At 44.8% G+C, this 19668-nt stretch overlaps 1 protein-coding gene across 2 annotated transcripts in view; it reads right to left on the bottom strand.

Moving 5' to 3' along the window:
• Positions 1–3707: 3707 nt before the first annotated feature.
• The window catches only part of Npl (N-acetylneuraminate pyruvate lyase), a 42312-nt gene continuing 26351 nt past the window's right edge, over positions 3708–19668 (bottom strand). For both annotated transcript variants that reach the window (XM_048431089.3, XM_048431091.3), the window contains exons 7-12: positions 19397–19489; positions 17125–17273; positions 16965–17011; positions 13580–13664; positions 11138–11177; positions 3708–4035 (exon numbers count right to left, since the gene is read on the bottom strand). In XM_048431089.3, coding sequence (XP_048287046.1) covers positions 3851–4035; positions 11138–11177; positions 13580–13664; positions 16965–17011; positions 17125–17273; positions 19397–19489 — 599 coding nt within the window. In that variant the 3' untranslated portion in view covers positions 3708–3850. The remainder of the gene's footprint in view (positions 4036–11137; positions 11178–13579; positions 13665–16964; positions 17012–17124; positions 17274–19396; positions 19490–19668) is intronic.

Below are 19668 nucleotides of genomic sequence, written 5' to 3'. Positions count from 1 at the left end.
CTGGGTATTGGTGAAATCTAGATTTGTCATGGAATATCTTGTTTTGTCCTTTTAGGTGATTGACAGTTTTGCTGGGTATAGTAGTCTGGGCTGGCATCCGTGGTCTCTTAATGTCTGCATAATGCTTGACCATGACCTTCTGGCTTTCATTGTCTCCAATGTGAAGTCAGGTGTAATTCTGATAGGTTTACCTTTATATGTTACTTGGCCTTTTTCCTTTGCAGCTCTTAATATTCTTTCTTTACTCTGTATGTTTAGTGTTTTGATTATTATGTGGCGAGAGGGCTTTTTTTTTTTTGATTCAGTCTATTTGGTGTTCTGTAAGCTTCTTGTATCTTCATAGGCATATCTTTCTTTAGGTAGGGAAAGTTTCCTTCTATGATTTTGTTAAATAAATTTTCTGTGACTTCTCCTTCTATAACTATTATTCTAAGATTTGGCCTTTTTATGGTGTCCCATACTTCATGAACATTTTGGGTTAAGCTTTTGTTAGATTTAATGTTTTCTTTAACTGATGAGTCTGTTTCCTCTATTGTATCTTCAGCGCTTGAGATTCTCGCTTCCATTTCTTTTTTTTAATAATAAATTTTTATTTATTTATTTTATATACAATATTCTGTCTGTGTATATGTCTATGGGTCAGAACATGGCACCAGACCTTATTACAGATGGTTGTGAGCCACCATGTGGTTGCCGGGAATTGAACTCAGGACCTTTGGAAGAGCAGGAAATGCTCTTAACCGCTGAGCCATCTCTCCAGCCCCTCTCTTCCATTTCTTGTATTCTGTTGTTCATGCTTGCATTTGTGGTTCCTGCTCTTTTTCTCATGATTTCTGTTTCTACAATTCCTTCAGCTTGTGTTTTTATTTTTTCCATCTCAGTTTTCAATACCTGAATAGTTTCTTTTATATGTTTGAGTTCTTTTTCTTGGTTTTAAGTGATTTGCTGATATCTTCCAATTTTTTGTTTGTTTTTTCCTCCATTTCTTTAAGGTAATTTCTCATTTCATCTTAAGAATTTCAAACATGGGGCTGGAGAGATGGCTCAGAGGTTAAGAGTATTGTCTGCTCTTCCAAAGGTCCTGAGTTCAACTCCTAGCAACCACATGATGGCTCTCAACCATCTGTAATGGGGTCTGGTGCCCTCTTCTGGCCTGCAGGCATACACACAGACAGAATATTGTATACATAATAAATAAATAAATATTAAAAAAAGAATTTCAAACATTCTCTTGAGGTTATTTTTTTTAATATTTATTTATTATGCATACAATATTCTGTGTGTGCCTGAAGGCCAGAAGATGGCACCAGACCTCATTACAGATGGTTGTGAGCCACCATGTGGTTGCTGGGAATTGAACTCAGGACCTTTGGGAGAGCAGGCAATGTGCTCTTAACCTCTGAGCCATCTCTCCAGCCCCTTGAGGTTATTTTTTAGATCATTTTCTTCTTTTTCTTCTGGTTCATCCGTATTTGGTTGTTCAGGTCTTGCTTTTGTAGGGTCTTTAGGATTTTCTGGATTGTATTGCTCTTTGTGTTGTAGCATGTGATCTTACCTTTTCTATTTATCTTTTCCTCTAATAGGTGTGGCTGCGGCTGTCTGGGATTCTGTTGAATAATCTAGGTGCCAGTGAATCCAAAGCTCGTGGTACAGTCAGTGTCACAGTTCTAGTTACCCTGTTGGTTATTCCTGTTTCTGGAGACAGCTCAGTGTTCCTGTGCCTTGGTCTGCTCCCTTGGAGTTTGCTGTCTCAGGTCTACTTTGGCCTAGGCTGCTTGGCTTTGATATGTTTCTGTAAATCTTGGTCTGGATCTTCTCCAGCAGAAGTCCCTGGCTTGGAGTTGGACCTGTTCTGGTGGAGATCGCTGACTCTGGATCTGGTCGCTGGCTCAGTCCTGATCCACCAGTGTCCTGGGACTGGGTTGGCTCCCAAGGCTGGATTTGTTCCTGGCTTCTGCTCCCGGTGGAGCTTGTTTCTTCAGGCCCTCTCTGTCCTAGGAGTCGGGATTTCTTTTAAGTGCCCCTTTTCCTAATCCTTCCCACAACAACTCCACCAACTGGGGACCAAGTATTCAAACCCATGAGCCTCTGGGGGCCATTCTCATTCAAGCTGCCACACTTGACTTTTAAAAAACTAAAGATCTATGCTTATCTTCAAGTTATCCTATTAGCTTAGGTCTGGTTGCTTTTTTTTAAATTAAAAAATGTTTCATACGTCTGAATGCTTTGCCTGGATGTATGTGTGTGAATCACATGTGTGCCTGGTACCCGTGGAGGCCAGAGAGGACATCAGATCCTCTGGAACTGAAGTTACCAAGAGTTGTGAGCAGTCATATAGGTGCTGGGAATGGAATCTGGGTCCTCCGGGACAGCAAGTGCTCTTAACTACTGAGCCATCTCTCCAGCCCCAGCTTTAAGTTAAAAACAAAACTATTTGATTACTGAGGAAAAGAAGTCAGAGAGTGGTGGTGGCAGGGGTGGCACACCCCTTTAATCCCAGTACTCAGGAGGCAGAGGCAGGGGTAATCTCTGAGTTAGAAATCAGCCTGGTCTACAAACAGTTCCAAGACATCCAGCCAGGGAAACCCTGTTGGGCGGGGCAGGAGCATTACCAGGATTGGAGTTAAGCGTCCTTGCTGTTCTTCCAGAGGACCTGAGTTAGGTTCCTAATACCCACACCAGGTAGCTGACAGCTACCTGTTCTTGGGGATCCAGTCCCATCGTTGGCCCTGGGGACAGTACATGCATGATAGAAGAGGGCACTAGATCCCCTGGAATTGGAGTTACAGATTAGGTATGAGGTCATGTGGGTGCTGGGAATTTGAACCTGGGTCCTCTAGAAGAGAAGTCAATGCGCTTAACCACTGAGCAATCTCTCCAGTCCCAGTTAAATTATTTGAAAACAGCTGGGTTTGGTCTGTTCAAGGCCAGCCTGGTCCACACGGTGAGACCCTGTCTCAAAAGAAACAAACAAAAAAATTCAATGAGCTAGAATACTCAAATTAGAAACTTTAAGATTAAGACAATGAGTGCTCCCAAAAGGCAGATGAAATTTATTAATCAATCATATAATTAATACAGTATTCAATATAATAGTAACTATATTAATTCACATAATTAATAATTGTAATTATTATTATAGTTTTTACTTGGTCCCATTTCATCTATATAACCAGATATTTCTCTACAATTATTTTATGAATTAATAACCTATGGTTTATGACTTCTTTATTGTAGCACCTGCACTATGGGATGGTAGGTGAGCTGAGAACTAAGCTGGAGACTTAAAAAGACATGCACACAGACAGTGAGTGACATGGGGACCCGGGTCATCTCTGATACAAAAATGCCAAGAATGCCCACTTTATTGTGCTCAGGGGAAGCTTATTTAGGGCTCTGACCACACCCCCGGCTCTTGGTATCTTTCAACTGTAGCCCCAACAGCCTGCCATTAGGGTCTCGTGCTCAGAGCAGAGGAAAACAAGTTGTTTACAAGAAATTCAGGGTCCATCATTTTATGACGCAAACATTTTTAGGTTCATAATTGATATTTAGGCTGGGTGACTGTAGTGGTACATTCCTTTAATCCCAGAATTTGGGAGGCAGAGGCAGGCAGATCTCTGAGTTCAAGGTCAGCCTGGTCTACAAAGTGCATTCCAGGCCAGCTAGGGCTACACGGTCCTGTCTTAATAAATAAAACAACCACATTTGTTATTTAAATATTTATTAGTGTGGGATTCCATTTGCTAAAAGAAAGCTTAGCTCAAAATCATCTAAAAAGTCCCTGAGAAGAGAATGTACTATTGAAGATGGGTGAAGTCTCAGTAAACATACCCAGACTTAACAGGCACTAGCTGCAGGCTCCCAGGTTCCCCCCCTTTATACCAGGGAAAGGAAGGAAATCCAGGCTCTTCAGCTTGGCCTCAGCCTTAGCTGTAAACTCCTGGGTGGCTTTCTGCAGGGGAAGCCGGGGTGGGCCCATTGGAATCCCAGAGACCAGCGTCATGATGGCTTTGGTCTGTGACACTCCAAAACCTAGAAGGGGGAAAAATAAAGAGTGAAACATAACTGGTACCGTCCACTTTCTCACAAACATCTCCCCCCAAAATGGCTATATGCCAAAGTAAGCACTACAATAAGAGAACGGTAAACATAAAAGAACACTTGTCAGTTTGCCTGAGCTGGGCACGGTAGCACACACCTTAATTCCAGTACTGGGGAGGTGGTGGCAGGAGAATCAAGAGTTCAAGGTGAGTCTGGGCTACAGCTGGCTACGTCAAACCCCGTCTTACACAGACAGAGCAGCATAGGAAGCCCTCCCTCAGGGCTGGAGAGAGGGCTCAGGAATTAAGAGCAGTCCCTGTTCTTTCAGAAGGTCCCAGTTTGGTTCCCAGCACCCATGTAGGGTAGCTAGGAAACCCCTGTAACTCCAGCTTTAGGAATCCAATACCCTCTTCTGATCTCTGTCGGCACTGCACTCAGATGCAAATACCCACACTAATCCCCTCACCATCCCCAACATACAACTAAAACAATGAAATACAATCTTTTTGAAAAAGAAATTGTTCTTTTTGGGCCTATGAGATGGCTCAGTTGGTCAAGGCACTTGCAGCCAAACCTGAGAGCCTAAGTTCAATCCCTGGGACGTCTGCAAGTTTCCTTCTGACTTCCACACTCATGCTATGACATGAGCATGCGCGTATACAGATGAATGAATGAATGTTAAAATAAATCCCACTTGCTTGTGCTAACAAATTAACAAACTATGAAACAAAAAGAGGCTGGGAGTGTAGCTCTATGGTAGAATGTTTGCTTAGTATATGAGAGTCTCTGGGTTCAAATTCCTGAATTACAGTAAGTAAACAAACAAACCAAATAAAACCATACAGAGAGTCAAGTTTGGAACCTGCAGTATTGGCTCAGCATGTAAAGGCAGATGCGGCCAAGCCATCCAGGTTCAATTCCCAGGACCCACATGGTGGAGGAGAGGACTGATACCCTCAAGTTGGCCTCTGACCTCCACATATGGGGCTATGTAAGTTCACACATATACTCAAAATAAATAAATCAAATGAAAAACAAACAACCAACCCCAAACAAATAAACACAAAACCTACAGAGTCAAAAATCAACCTTGAGTAAGAAGGCGCCAGGCATGGCGGAACAAACACATTGATGATCCCAGCATTTAGGAGGTGGAGCGTGAGGGCCAAGAGTTCAAGGTGGGTGCGTAGGTTAAGAGTTGGCTCAGTGGTTAAGAGCATTGGCTGCTCTTTCAGGAAGACCTGGGTTCAATTTCCAGCACCCACATGGCAGTTCACAACTGTTCATAACTCCAGAGGACCTAACACCCACTTCTAGCCCCTTGGGGTACCAGACACACGTGGTACACAGACATATATGTAGCAGAACACTCTTACACATAAAATAGAAGTAAGAATACATTTAAAATAAATAATAAAGCTGACTTTATAAAAAAGAGTTTAAGGTAGATGATTCCTGAAGCTCACGGGCCAGCAAGTGAGCTTTATCAATAGCATTCTGATGTGTCCATGTCTCAACAAATAAAGTGGAGACCTGTCATTCCTAACTGGGATGTCTTCATCATACCCCTCCACTCAGGGCTCAGGGAACTATGGGGAAGAGGAGGTGGAACAATCCCAAGAGGCAGAAGGGATAGGTGGTGCCAAGGAAGCAGGATTCTCCAGACACAGCAGGACTGATGCACATGTGAACTCAGAGACTGTGGCAGCAAGCAGAGGCCTGATGGGGGAACTGTCAGCCAATGATCTTTAAGAGGTTGGAGCAGGTTAGGGCATGACCTTTTGGGTACCCAGAGAAAACTGCCAGTCAGCCCGGGGTTTTCTCTCTGTGGTTCCCATACTACACAGCTGAGGTTGGACTTCTCATTTCTGTTTTGTGAGTTTGCCCCTTATAACAAAGAAAATATCATTGGAATATTTTGGAGTTAGCCTGGGATTCTTTGACCCGTGTCCTCACCCTCAACAGAGGCCGGCATAGGTTTAAGTCAGGTGGTGCTGAGAGGGGAAGTGGACATTGGTTCTGTCCAACAGAACCTCACTGGGTACATATGCTACACTCAAGGGTAGTCCACAGCCCAGCAGTAGACAGCCAACAAAAAACAAAGGCAATGGTCATTTTGTAGAATTTTTTTTTTGTCTTATATTGCTTTGTTTGGGTAATTTTTTGGTCTTCCCAGTCTTTGGCTTGTGTATTAGTTTCCAATGCTGTGTTTCTATAGCTGTGTGTTCCTTATGCTTTCTCTATTTTCTTTTTGTTTTATTCACTCTCTCATTTATTTATTTATTTATTTTATGGTTTGCTTTTTTTGTCAGAAGGTTGGCTTTCTCTTTCTTTTTTTTTTTAAATTTATTTATTATGTATATAGTGTTCTGGGCACCAGATCTCATTATAGATTACGGTGTGAGCCATCATGTGGTTGCCGGGAATTGAACTCAGGACCTCTCGGAACAGCAGTCAGTTCTTTTAACCTCTAAGCCATCTCTCCAGTCCTCTCCTTCTTTTTTTTTTTTTTTTTAAAGATTTAGATACTGTGTTATCTAAATGTGTTAGATGTGTGCCTGCAGGCCAGAAGAGGGTGTCAGATCTCATTACAGATGGTCGTGAGCTACCACGTGGTTGTTGGGAACTGAACTCAGAACCTCTGGAAGGACACCAGTGCTCTTAACTGCTGAGTCATCTCTCCAGCCCTGAAGGTGGCTTTCTAAAGAAAGAGAAATCAATCTGGCAGTAGTGGTGCAGACCTTTAATCCCAGTACTGGGAGGCAGAGGCAGAGGAATCTCTGAGTTTGAGGACACCCTGGTCTATTGAGTGAGTTCTAGGACAGCCGGGGTACATAGCGAAATGCTGTCTCAGAAAAAAGAAAGAAGGAAAGAAAGAAAGAAAGAAAGGAAGGAAGGAAGGAAGGAAGGAAGGAGAAGAAAATAAAAGAAGAGAAAAGTGGAGGAAGATATCTGACATTGGTAATACCCACTCTCACAAGTACATATCTATAGACACAGACAACAGGACATCCTGATATCCCCGGCGTTTGCCACAAGTGAAGGCTCAATCCGAGTTTGCACCACTCAGTTTTTTAGACTCCAGACTAAGACACTAGAACTACTGGGAGCAAACGGAAATCCACTCGCAGAGGCACCCGGCAGCGTAGGAACAGCTGCGTCCTCAGAGGAGCCTGGTCTCTGAAGGAATGTGGGGCTCGATGTTACAAAGCACACCATGAGAAGGAGTAGCAGAAGAGTCAGCAAAGGTGCAGGTAACACAGTTAACATCCTGAGAAGACAGCAAATTCGGAAGGATTTTATGAGGATAAAGCAAGAGAAGTCACACACTATGGGAAAGATTTGGAGAAAAGGAACAGGCACATTTTTTTCAAAGGAAAGTAGAAATACTAAATACAGGCTGGGGATGTAGCTTATTCGGTAGTGTGTTTGTCTGGCATGCATGAAGCCACAGTTGTATTCCCCAGTACTGCATAAACTGGTAATGGTGTCTGTACCTATCACCCCAATAGTCAGAAGGTACATAACAGTGTCTATACCTATCACCCCAATAGTCAGAAGGTGCAGGCAGAAGGTCTGATGTTGACTATATACGTATATGTGGGCAGGAGAGGGGGCGCTCAGCGGTTAAGAGCATGTTCTGCTCTCCCAGAGGGACCAGTTCAGTTCCAGCACTGATGCTATGGGGCTCACACATCCAGACTGTTAAGTCCAGCTCCGGGGAATTTGACATGATTTTCTGGCCTCCTCAGACATCTACAAGCATGTGCTCACAGACATACACAAATAAAATGAAATAAAAAATAAAGCAAAAAAATGTTTAAAAAATGTATGTATCATCTTGTTTTTGCTTTGAGTCAGGGTCTTGCTATTTAGTTTTTCCTGGCGTGACACTTGATGTATATATATGTTGGCCTTAATCTCCAACAATCCTTCTGCCTCAGCTCCTCAATTGCTGTTGAGAATATAGAAATGTGTCCCATGTTCTCTTTCTCTCTTCTAATTTTTTTTCGTTTGTTTGTTTGTTTGTTTTTGTTTTTCAAGGCAGGGTTTCTCTGTGAAACATTCCCAGCTGTCCTGGAAATCACTCTGTGGACCAGGCTGGTCTCAAACTCACTGAGTTCCACCTGCCTCTGCCTTCTGCGTGCTGGGATTAAAGGTGCCACCACCACCCGGCTCTCTTCTAGCTTTAATCTAACTTGATTTATTTTTTATTTTTTGGTTTGTCGAGACAGGGTTTCTCAGTAGTTATGGAACCAGTCCTGGAACTTGCTCTGTAGACCAGGCTGGCCTCGAACTCACAGAGATCTGCCTGCCTCTGTCTCCCAAATCCTGGGATTAAAGGCGTGTGCCACCACCTCGGACTAATCCAACTTTAATTAAAAACTAAAACTAGGGGCTGGAGAGATGGCTCAGTGGTTAAGAGCATTGCCTGCTCTTCCAAAGGTCCTGAGTTCCATTCCCCGCAACCACATGGTGGCTCACAATCATCTATAATGAGGTCTGGTGCCCTCTTCTGGCCTGCAGACATATACACAGACAGAATATTGTATACATAATACATAAATAAATGTTTAAAAAAACCTAAAACCAAATTACATCATTTCCATTTCCCCTTTGAAATTTGTTTTTGTAAATCTACTTATATGTGAGTGTCTGCCACATGGGTCAGGGTGCTCTCAGAGATCAGAAGAGGGTGTCGGATCCTCTGGAGTTGTCATGGGCAACTCTAAGAGAGTGCTGGAATCTGAACTTTTGGTCTTCTAGAAGAGCATTAAACATTCTTTTCTTTTCTTTCTTTCTTTCTCCCCCCCGCCCCAAGACAGGGTTTCTTTGTGTAGCTCAGGCTGTCCTAGAGCTTGCTCTGTAGACCAGACTGGCCGTGAACTCACAGAGATCCATCTGGCTCTGCCTCCTGAGTGCTGAGATTAAAGGCATGTGCCACCACCACCTGGTTCTTAACCATAATTTTAGCTATCACTACATCCTTTTAACACACCATCTTGCCCCCTCCCCGCCTTCTCAAAATTTAGATTTTATTCTATGCACATGGGTGTTTTGCCTGCATATGTTTGTGTACCACATGAGTGCTGAGTGCCTGGTGCCTGTGGAGGTCAGAAGAGTGTGCCAAGTCCCCTGGAACTGGAGTTAGCATGGTTGTGAGTCACCTTGTGGGTACTGGAAATTGAATCTGCACTTTGAAAGGACAGCCAGTGCTCTTAACTACTGAACCAGCTCTCCAGCCCCTAAAGTCCTTCCAGAGATCGGGTCTAGCTGTATATCCCTGGCTGTCCTGAATCATGTAGACCAGTTGGCCTGGAACTTGTGGAAATTCTCTTGCCACCAATTCTTCGGGGCTGGTATTACAGGCATGTGCTACTATACCCAACTATAGGTATTTTATTTTATATTTCATTTATTTATTTTGGCAGACTATAGTCCAGGTGGCCTTAATAAGAATGACCTTGATGTTGGTCCTCCTGCCTTCACTACCCAAGTGCTGGAATTACAGACATGTACTACTATGCCTTCTTTACCAGTTAATTTTTTATGTTTTTAAATTTTTTTAATGATTTATTTATTATGCATACAGTATTCTACCTGCATGTATGCCTGCCCGCCAGAAGAGGGCACCAGATCTCATTACGGATGGCTGTGAGCCACCATGCAGTTGTTGGAAATTGAACTCAGGACCTCTGGAAGAACAGCCAGTGCTCTTAACCTCTGAGCCATCTCTCCAGGCCCCTAATTTTCTATCTTAATGTACTCTAGAAACAAGTAATTATTGTATTGAAATCATAATCTTTGTGGAACGTATTGGTTAGGGCAAAGAAACAATAATGATATTCAACAAAACTAGAGGCACCCCACTATGACAGTGTCACCAGACAAGGGTGAAAGCAAAGAGAAACACTGTCTCAGAGGGCCGGGGAAGACTGCTGAAACTGTGGGAATGAGACCAAGTAGACAATAGGTGCTGAGCAGAGGAGAGAGCTGCTACAGCAAGGCAGAAAGGCTCTGAAAGGGAGAGGGAGGTTGGCCAAGAACACACTGAGCACTGGCCTTGACCCACGTCCAGCTGTCCCAGAGGCCCATCTCCTGCAGAAGTGGTGTGAACGGCAGCGCCTGTCCTTGGCTGCAGCAAGTTAAGACACCCTCGCAGAGGTTCCTCTGCTCAGACTCATTATGTTTCCCCCTTACCTCCCTTTGTCATCCAAACCCCCAACTGTTTGAATTTACTTGCGTTAATAAACTCATTTTACATTTCACAAACGCGGGGGAACTGTCAGTCATTCGTAATTTCGTAAGATCTGAACTCAGATTGCCTTCCTCCAAGTACTTAGGATGAAATCAGCCATAGCTCAGCAGCAGAATTTTAATGAGTAGAGGCAAATAATGGGAGGGAGGGCTGATACTATAAGGAAGAAAGAATAGAAAATGGTGTGTGTGTGTGTGTGTGTGTGTGTGTGTGTGTGTGCGCGCGCGCGGTCATGTTATTCAGTTGCTTCTGACTGCCAGGGCTACTGTAGGTATGCTGGTTGAACGTTCATAGGGAGTGGTGGAAATCCATCTTTTACACCTGGTCAGCCTCCGGGAATCATGGAGTTGGCCTTGTCTAGATGCCTTGACAGACATGTATCCGAGGTTTATCATGTTAGAGTCTGTGGCTCTTGGGGCCCTGTGTGCCTTTCAGTTCCTTAGAAATTCCCTCAGGCAGTGGAGCATTGAGGCTGCCTGTTTATCTTTGCTTCTCTAGAAGTCAGTGAAGCATACAGAGTCTTGACAGAACAATTAGCCTTAGATATTAATTTAGTAGACCCTGTATAGCTCATAAACGACGTGGTATCATGAAATGACGTGGTATCATGGCAACTACAGTTGTATTCTTCCTGGTAACCACCATTACATTCTGTTTCTGATAAGGGTATAAAAAGCCCGATTGCTTGCAATAATCTTGTCACAGTCTCGGTCTGGCTGTGACCCCTCTGACCCACGCCTGATAGATGATGGTCCCTCTTACCAACCCTGGCTTGGTAAGTAAGCACTATTGCTTTCGGTCAGCAGCGAGGCCGAGAACAGCAAGGGTACTCACCGAGTTTGATCACATGGTTGATAAATCTCTGGATACAAAACTAGAAGAGAACAGAGAAGTCGGCGGTCAGTATCCTCATGCTGCGAAAGCCATTTATACAGTTCAGAAGTCAAATGACGGAACCTCTACAAAGTCCAGCCACCTTAGCTTTCTGTAGGTCTATCAGAATGGCAGAAAGAAGTCGATAAGATCAACACAATCTGCTCAGGCTACGACAGGAGAAACTCAACTTCCCCAAGCTGTCCTCTGAGCTCCACATGTGTGTGCATGTGCACACAGGTAAATACATGTAAAAACCAGAAAACTATGGAGTTTTGTTTCTAGCGAAACTTAACTTCCTAGAGTTTTACCTTTAATGGATGCTTCTCAGGAACCACCCTCTGATCTCATTTAAGTTTCTTTGCGACCCTTTGAAGATAGTAACTTCAGTGCCCACCAAATCCCATCTACAGTCACAGTCTCCAGAGTACACTGCAAGTCTCTCTTGAGAAGGCCACACACTTACTGAGTACCCAGGCACATGCTCACCCTTTCCTGAGCCCCTCTTTCCATTAACCCCCATGCTTAAAGCTACATTAAACCTTTCTTCTAGCAAGCTCTAGCCCTACTTCATGCTGGCTCCTTCTCTGTGGCAAAGCCAAGAATGTCTTCAGGGAGGAGCAGGAAGCTTGGTTGGTAGGGACACCATCCTGGCATGTGAGAAGCCCTGGGGTCAACCCAGAGCACTGCATTAGACCAGGTGTGAGCCTGGCCTGGTAGAGTCTGCCTGCAATCCCAGAGGTAGGCAGAGTCATAAATTCAAGGCCCTCCTGAGTTACATAGCAAGACCCTCAAAAAGTCAAAATCAAAACAAAACTAACCAAACCCAAAAGCCCCTAAACCCACAAGAAACCCTCCAAACTTTCTGTGGTGGCAAATGTTTCTGCAATTCTACCTTCCTTATGGCCTTTCCCAGAGCTTTAGTTCAAGGATAGCCAGGGTTGGGCAGCAAGACCCCAATTCAAAACAAAACCAGGGCCAGATAGGTGGCTCCTTTGGTAGAGAAAATTGGCTGTGCAAACCTGACCTCCAAAGTTAGATCCCTGGAACCCACAAACAAGCTGGGGACCGACTCTGAAAACTGTCCTCCAACACAACACGTGTGCACACAGACACACACACTCCTCAAAGCCAGCACCTTGCTTTGCAGCAGCAGTTTGCTTCCTGCCTGGTGGGTATTTCCCATTCTCAGCACACTTCGGGGTGTACACTGATGACCCTTCCCCGTTTTAGGTTCTCAGCTTCATCCTTTCTCCTATTCTTTGGTGACTCAGTCGGGACTTCCTCAAGGGGACAGGTGGACACATACATCTGTTTTTGCAGCTTTAAGTCTCCAGCCCTCTGTAGTCTAGAAATGAGCTCAAGCTGGACTATAGGATTTCTGGTAGTTAAATAAAAGCCAGCACTTGCAAGAGCAAGTTTTCTAATCCCAAAAGGAGAGCTTCCCCGGCAGCTACTCGTCCCTATAATCCGAATGACTTGTCCGCCCCATCCACCCTTGCTACATTTTATCCTCTTACTTTCTCATCCCTCTTGCTATTCCCACTGCTCTCCCGCTTCCCTAGCTCTGGCCATGTCCAGCCTGCCTTCTTTTCTCCCTGCTCTGGACCCTTCCAGACCCTCTGGTATCTCCTTTCTTACCCACAAGAAAAACCAAACCTTCCCCTAATGAAGCCAGTTGCCATGTTGGTAGTTCTTTACTGCACCCCTGACAAACATCAACACACGCAAAGCTGAGGCAGGAGACCTTCCATGAGTTCCTGGCTAGCCTGGGCCAGAGTGTGAGACCCTGTCCCTCAAACAAAACCATAATAACAAAACCATCATAACCAGAGGACCCAGGTTCAATTCCCAGCACCCTCATAGTGACTCACAACTGCCTGCAACTCTAGTTCCAGGAGATTTGACTTCCTCACATAGACGCACATACAGGCAAAACATCAAAGCACAAGAAATAAAAGTAAATTAATTTAAAAAATTAAGAATGGCCAAGTGGTGGTGGTGCACACCTTTAATTCCAGTACTCTCGGTAGGCAGAAGCAGGTGGATTTCTGTGAGTTTGAGGCCAGCCTGGTCTAGAAAGTGAGTTCCAGGACAGGATCCAAAGTTACACTGAGAAACCCTGTCTTGAAAAACAACAACAACAAAATTGAGGATGGCATGTACTCACTTTAACAAAAATCTATGACTATTATTTTACAGCAAAAAATACTTTGACGATAAAATAAAGATTCTTTGTAGGAAGAAGAGAGGATTCTGTACCATATGGGCCTTGTGTCCCCTTAGATATGGGGACAGGGAGGATGGGGCAGGTTCCTTTTTTAAATTTTGTTTTTGTTGTTTGAGACAGGGTTTCTCGGTGTAACTGCTCTGCGCAGGCAAGTGAGGGTAGGACAGGGTTACCTGGTAATTGAGGGCTGAAGTGAAGTCTTTCTGTTCAAAAGCCTCTAGCATCTGGTTTGTCTTTTTTCCCAGGTAGTTATAGGTACTGGCAAGACAACAGAAAATATTTCAAGCTTAATCATTCAGTGGGAAAGATCCAAACCCTTTTTACCTGATGCTTAAAAGGAAAGAGATAGGGACTAGGTAGGTGGAGACAGGAGGATTAGGAGTTAAAGGCCATCTCTAGCTATATAGTGAGTATGAATTTGAGCTACATGAGATCTTGTCTTGGAGAAAAAAAATCAAAACAAAGGGAAACATATAGTGAGGGCCCCTATTAGTCTGTTTGTAGGGCCAATGGATTGGAGAACCTGTCTGTCTTCAGTTCTGAGTTCTGCAGCAACACAAAGCAGGGCTAACAGAGAAGACAGAGAAAGGCTACAGGGAAAAAGGAAAGGAACAAAGTTTTAAAATTGGAGAGTAAAAAGTTGGTGGCATGCTCTAGCTGGGAGAGACTGCCTGAAGCACACACAGGCTCAGAGATAGACAACCGGGGCTCAAAAGCAGCCTCTGAGGTAAGTACTAAAAACCATATGCTGGCCATGCATGGTTACACATGCCCACGATCGCAGCATTCAGGAGGCTGAGGCAGAAGGACCTCTTTGAGTATGAGGCCAGCCTGGGATGCACAGCAGGTACTAGACACTTGGGAGGTGGAGCAGGAGTGATGTGGGAGAATTGTCTGTATTCTGTCAATCATATTTTAATAAAACACTGATTGGCCAGGCAGACAGTATAGGCGGGAAAGCCAGACAGGAAGTAGAGGTGATACAATGAGAACAGGAAAATTCTGGGAAACAGAAAAGTTCCTCTGCCACTCCTGCGCAGACCACTGAAGAGGCAGCATGTAACTTGCCCAGCTGAGAAAGGTACGGAGCCATTATGGCTAACATAGATGAGAATAATGGGTTAAGATAAGTCATAAGAACTAATAAGTAGCCTGACCAAATGGGCCAATCAGTTTATAACCTTATGGAGTCCTGTATGTAATTTCTCTTTGGAATTTGCCGGCTGTTGGGGTACCGGGCAGAAGAAAACCCCAACAAGCCGGCCCTCATGTTACACAGGAGGGTCAGAAATTCAAGGTCATCTTTGGCTACCTAGTGAGTTTGAGGTCAGCCTGGGCTATATGAGACCATATCTCAAATACAAAACACAATAAAAAAAAGACTATTCAAGTTGGGCTGGGGGTGTAGTGTAGTATTACAGTGTGCATAACATTCCTGAGGCACTGGGTTTGATCATCAATGTTTTTTTTTTTTTTTTTTTTTTTTTTTTTTTTTTTTTTTTTTTTTTTTTCGAGACAGGGTTTCTCTGTGGTTTTTGAGCCTGTCCTGGAACTAGCTCTTGTAGACCAGGCTGGCCTCGAACTCACCTAGATCCGCCTGCCTCTGCCTCCCAAGTGCTGGGATCAAAGGCGTGCGCCACCACTGCCCCGCCAGATCATCAATGTTTTAAAAGGCATCAAGTCAACAGCGCTTGTCAAAGGCAGGCATACCAAGGCACGTTGTGAACGGTGCCTTAGCAGCCCCTGAGGAAAGAGACTCTCAGCCAGAACAAACAGGTCACTGGACCTGCAGCATTCTCTAGTAAAGTCGGCAAGCAGAGTGGCTTTGCTGACTGCACTGCCTAACTTGTGCTGAGCAGAAACTGGGACACACATGATCGTGGTTTCCTGGCCATGACGGGCTGGCCTTTGGTGGATCCTAGACTAGGTCAGACAACGCTAATGAAATCCTGAGAAGAGAAACAAAGGCATGCGGAAGATGTCGAGGTGAGCATCTTCAGTTGACCCTTGGGAAAGGGTGGCTTTCTGGAGCTGTTCAGAGCTCTATAGTTTCTGGCTTTTGTGGGCTCTAGGGTTTGGCTGCATTTATCCCTGTGAAGCGGTATGCGATTTGTCAGATTTTTATAACAACTTACTTCTTTAGTCTTTTAAACACAGGCTAGTTTGAATGGATTCCTGTCATTTGTAACTAAGTTTCTGACACTTTAGCTCCGAGATACTGACCATCGGGGTCTACAGAGCTAACAGGAGGCCCTGCTAAGATGGGGTCCCTGGGCCCCTTCGGTCCACACGTTCACCTGCCTCACCTGACGACACTGGATACTATCACATAACACAACTTTCCTTTTAAGATTAAAAACTATTATTTTTATGTGTATGTGTTTTTGTCTTACGAGTTTATGTGCCTCATGTGCTTGAAGGAGCCTGCAGAGGTGAGATTTGCAAGAGCAGCCTGCAATTGCTTGTTGTCTCTCCCTCCCCCCTCTCTAAAACAAAGTCTTTCTATTAGCTACCATAACCTCAAAATCATGGCTGTCCTCCTACCTCACTCCTTCGAATGCTGGCATTAAAAGCATGGATCATTACATGTGACTGGTTAGAACCCCCAGCTCACCCCATTTCTGTTTCTCTCCCCCCACACCCTGCCTGCTCAGAGAGCCTCTGAACACAAGAAAGGCGCCAAAAAGCCCAGTTCTACATTCTTGGCGGCGACTGCAGCTTCCTCCCTTGAAGTTTCTAGCCACCCAAGTAAGTCCCCAACCTAAAACGCTCAGCTTTGATCACACATGGGCACAAACCCAGCTTGTGGTGGACGCGTTATCACTCCTCACCTACAACCTATAAAGTTTCCCTGCTTTTGTTTATGGGCACGGCTTCCCAGGCCTGGGTCTCTGGGAGTGGAGAACCTGCCTAGGGGTTGCTTTGCTCAAATAAACCTGTTCTACTTTTTCAGTTTGGCTTGATCTGGCTAGGCCATCCTGTGATGGATGAGGTGACCCCTGTCAGGTTTCTGGACGGCGTTGTGTGGGGAGGAACCTGTTAGTGACCACTCCTGAAATGTTTCTCTTTTGCTGTCAGTTTTGAGAGTTTCAAATAGTTTGGACTCTCTTAAAAACTTTCCAAGTAGCTGAGGATGACCTTGAAATCCTAATCCTCCTGCCTCTACCTCCCCGTGCTGGATTATAGGTTTGTGTCATTACTCCATGCTCTTCCCTACCTACCATTATCCATCCTCCCTCCCTCCCTCCCTCCCTCCCTCCCTCCCTCCCTCCCTCCCTCCCTCCCTCCCCTCCTCCCTAGTAAAGCTTGAGGATCATTTCGTTAGCATTTGAGAGAAAAGCCAGAGTGAGCAGAGGGGTGGGGAGAGGTGAAGAGGAGCAGAGGAGGCCACCCTTTTTCAGTTAGGGTCCATCTTTCCATGACTGAGTTAAACAAATTGCACCAGTCCAGCAAATTACCCAGCTTCTTTCCAATGAATGGGCGTGGAGATGATTTCTATTAGAGAGGACGGAGTGACTTTAAATCTGTAATCACTGGGAAAGGACACGCTGTGCTTACCTGCCTACGGCTCCAGTTGCCCCCATGATCAGACCACTCAGCAGTTGCTGAGGAGAAAGAGACAAAGAGACTCATTTTTTTGAACCAAGAAGAGCTGTCATATCATAAATAGATAAAACAGATCACTGTAAAGCTGGGATATGCCCAGGGGATGACTTACCTCATCCACCCCAAACAGCAAGGCAAACTGTCGCTGGTGATTCTGATCCACGCACTGCCCGAAGTCTAAGAGATCAGTGTCACTGAACTTCAGTCCTTGGAAGGTGGGGATCTTCTCCTGAATCCCACCAAGCAGCTCTTCTGCACGAACTTCGGAACAACAAACACTCACTTCATCAACGCACACAGCAACAGAGACTGTCACTTCCCACCGTGAGCTGGCCTTGTGGCGCATGACTGTATTCCCATTCCCAGCACTCTGAAGGCAGAGGCAAGGTGATTCTGGGGCCAGTCTGGCCTACAAAGCAACAGTCTGGGCCTGGAGCACACCTTTAACCCTAGCATTCAGGAGGCAAAAGCAGGCAGTCTCTGTGAGGTTGAGGTTAGCCTGGTCTACATTTCCAGGCCAGCCAGGGTAGGGATATATAGTGAGACTGTGTTCAGCCAGGCGGTGGTGGCACACGCCTTTAATCCCAGCACTCGGGAGGCAGAGGCAGAGGCAGAGGCAGGTGGATCTCTGAGTTTGAGGCTGGCCTGATACATACAGTGAGTGTCAGTTTCAGGACAGTCAGGCTCTTGGGAGAAAGGGCTATGGATTCTCTTTCTTTTTGAGATATGGTCACCTGTAACCTAGGGTGGTCTCTACAAAGCTGCTGAGGATGACATTGAACTTCTGGTCTTCCTGCCTCCACCATAAAAGTTCTGGGATTATAGGTGTGCATTGCCATGCTTTGTTCATGGGAAGCTGTGCACATCCAAGGTGAACACCGTACTTTAGATTTTCATCCACTCCTTATCTAACGAGGTGACCATCCCTAACCCATCCCGTGATCTGACGAGGTGACCACCCCTAGCCCATCCCGTGATCTGACGAGGTGACCACCCCTAGTCCATCCTGTGATCTGACGAGGTGACTAGGGATATAGCTTAGTGATAGACAACTTGCCTAGTTTGAGCGATACCTTTGGTTCAAGACCCAGTACTGCAAAACTAGCTGACTAAATGAATATGGATCTACAAAGTGCTCGTTATAGATGTCTAGGATCTCGTGCTGTAGCCTAGGCTGGACTTTAATTTACTGTGTAGCTATCCGACATATATGCTACATATCCTCCTATCCTATGGGATAGGTTAACTTCAAATTCATGCCAATCTTCCTGCTTTAGCTTGTCAAATTTTCTCTCTTTCTCTCCCTCCCTCTCTTTCTATTATATATACACTTTCCAGGAGACAGTTCCAGATCCCATTACAGATGGTTGTGAGCCACCATGTGGTTGCTGGGAATTGAACTCAGGACCTCTGGCAGAGCAGTCAGTGCTCTTAACCTCTGAGCCATCTCTCTCCAGTCTCTTTTCTTTTCTTTCTTTTTTTTTTTTTTTGAGACAGAGTTTCTCTGTATAACAGCCTTGGCTGGTCTCTAACTCACAGAGATCTACTTGCCTCTACCTAGAAGGGATTAAATTAAAGGTGTGTGAGCGACCGCAGCCTGACTTGCCTGTCAAATTTTCTTATTCCTTTTAAAACCAAGTCTCAACACATCCTAGACTGGCCTTGAACCTGCTGTGTAGCAGAGGACAACCTTAAATTCCTGGTCCACCTGCCCCGATCATGAATTACAGGCTTGTGCAGTCACACCCAGTTTTATCCACTCTTCTTGTAAAGCACAAGGACCACTGTATAAAGTGACATGAATGGCTGAAGTCTTAGAACAGTTCTTTTTGAAGCACCTTTAACTGCCTCATCAGTGGCCTGTGTAGTTGGATGGGGTGGGATGAAATGGAGTTTCTTTTTTTTTTTTCTTTATTATGTATACAGTGCTCTGTCTGTACATCAGAAGAGGGCACCAGATCTCATTATAGATGATCATGAACCACTATGTGGTTCCTGGGAATTGAACTCAGGATCTCTGGAAGAGCAGCCAGTGTTCTTAACCCCTGAGTCATCATCTCTCCAGGTCCCCCAAATGGAGTTTCTTGATGTTATATGTGAGAGTTGGAGACATTGTAGGAAAAAAATGCAATATTTGTGCTTTAGACAAATGGCTCAGCGGATGAAGACTGACTCTTTTTCTAGAGTTTGGTGGTCTGATTCCCTGTACTCACATAGCAGCTCACAACCATCTCTGATTCCAGTTCCACGGGATCTGCTGCCCTTTTCTGATATCTGTGGTCACCGAGCACCCATGTGGTGCAGACATACATGCAAGTAAAGCACTTGTATACATACACATAAAACAAACAAAGTTAAATATAGTTAAATATAGCAATACTTACTTTTTACCCCCGTCAAGGAAGGAATGTGATAGTAATAAAAAGGCAAAGCAGGGGCTGCAGCAGCCACCTCCCTCAGAAAACTTATCAGGGCATCTGAAAGAACAAGAGTCAAGTGAACAAGATTAGAACAATGGCTTTCCTGTATGAGAGCGTGAATCATTCAGGCTGAAGAGATGGCTCGGAGGCTAAGTGTGCACATGATGGCTCACAAGCATCTATGATGAGATCTGGTGCCCTCTTCTGGCCAGCAGGCATACATGCAAGCAGAATAC

This window comes from Myodes glareolus, chromosome 5 (assembly GCF_982192425.1).
Source record: "Myodes glareolus chromosome 5, mMyoGla1.1, whole genome shotgun sequence".
Lineage (NCBI taxonomy): Eukaryota > Metazoa > Chordata > Mammalia > Rodentia > Cricetidae > Myodes > Myodes glareolus.
The sequence above is the reverse complement of the archived record's forward strand: the minus strand, read 5'-3'. Positions and strand labels throughout refer to the sequence as shown.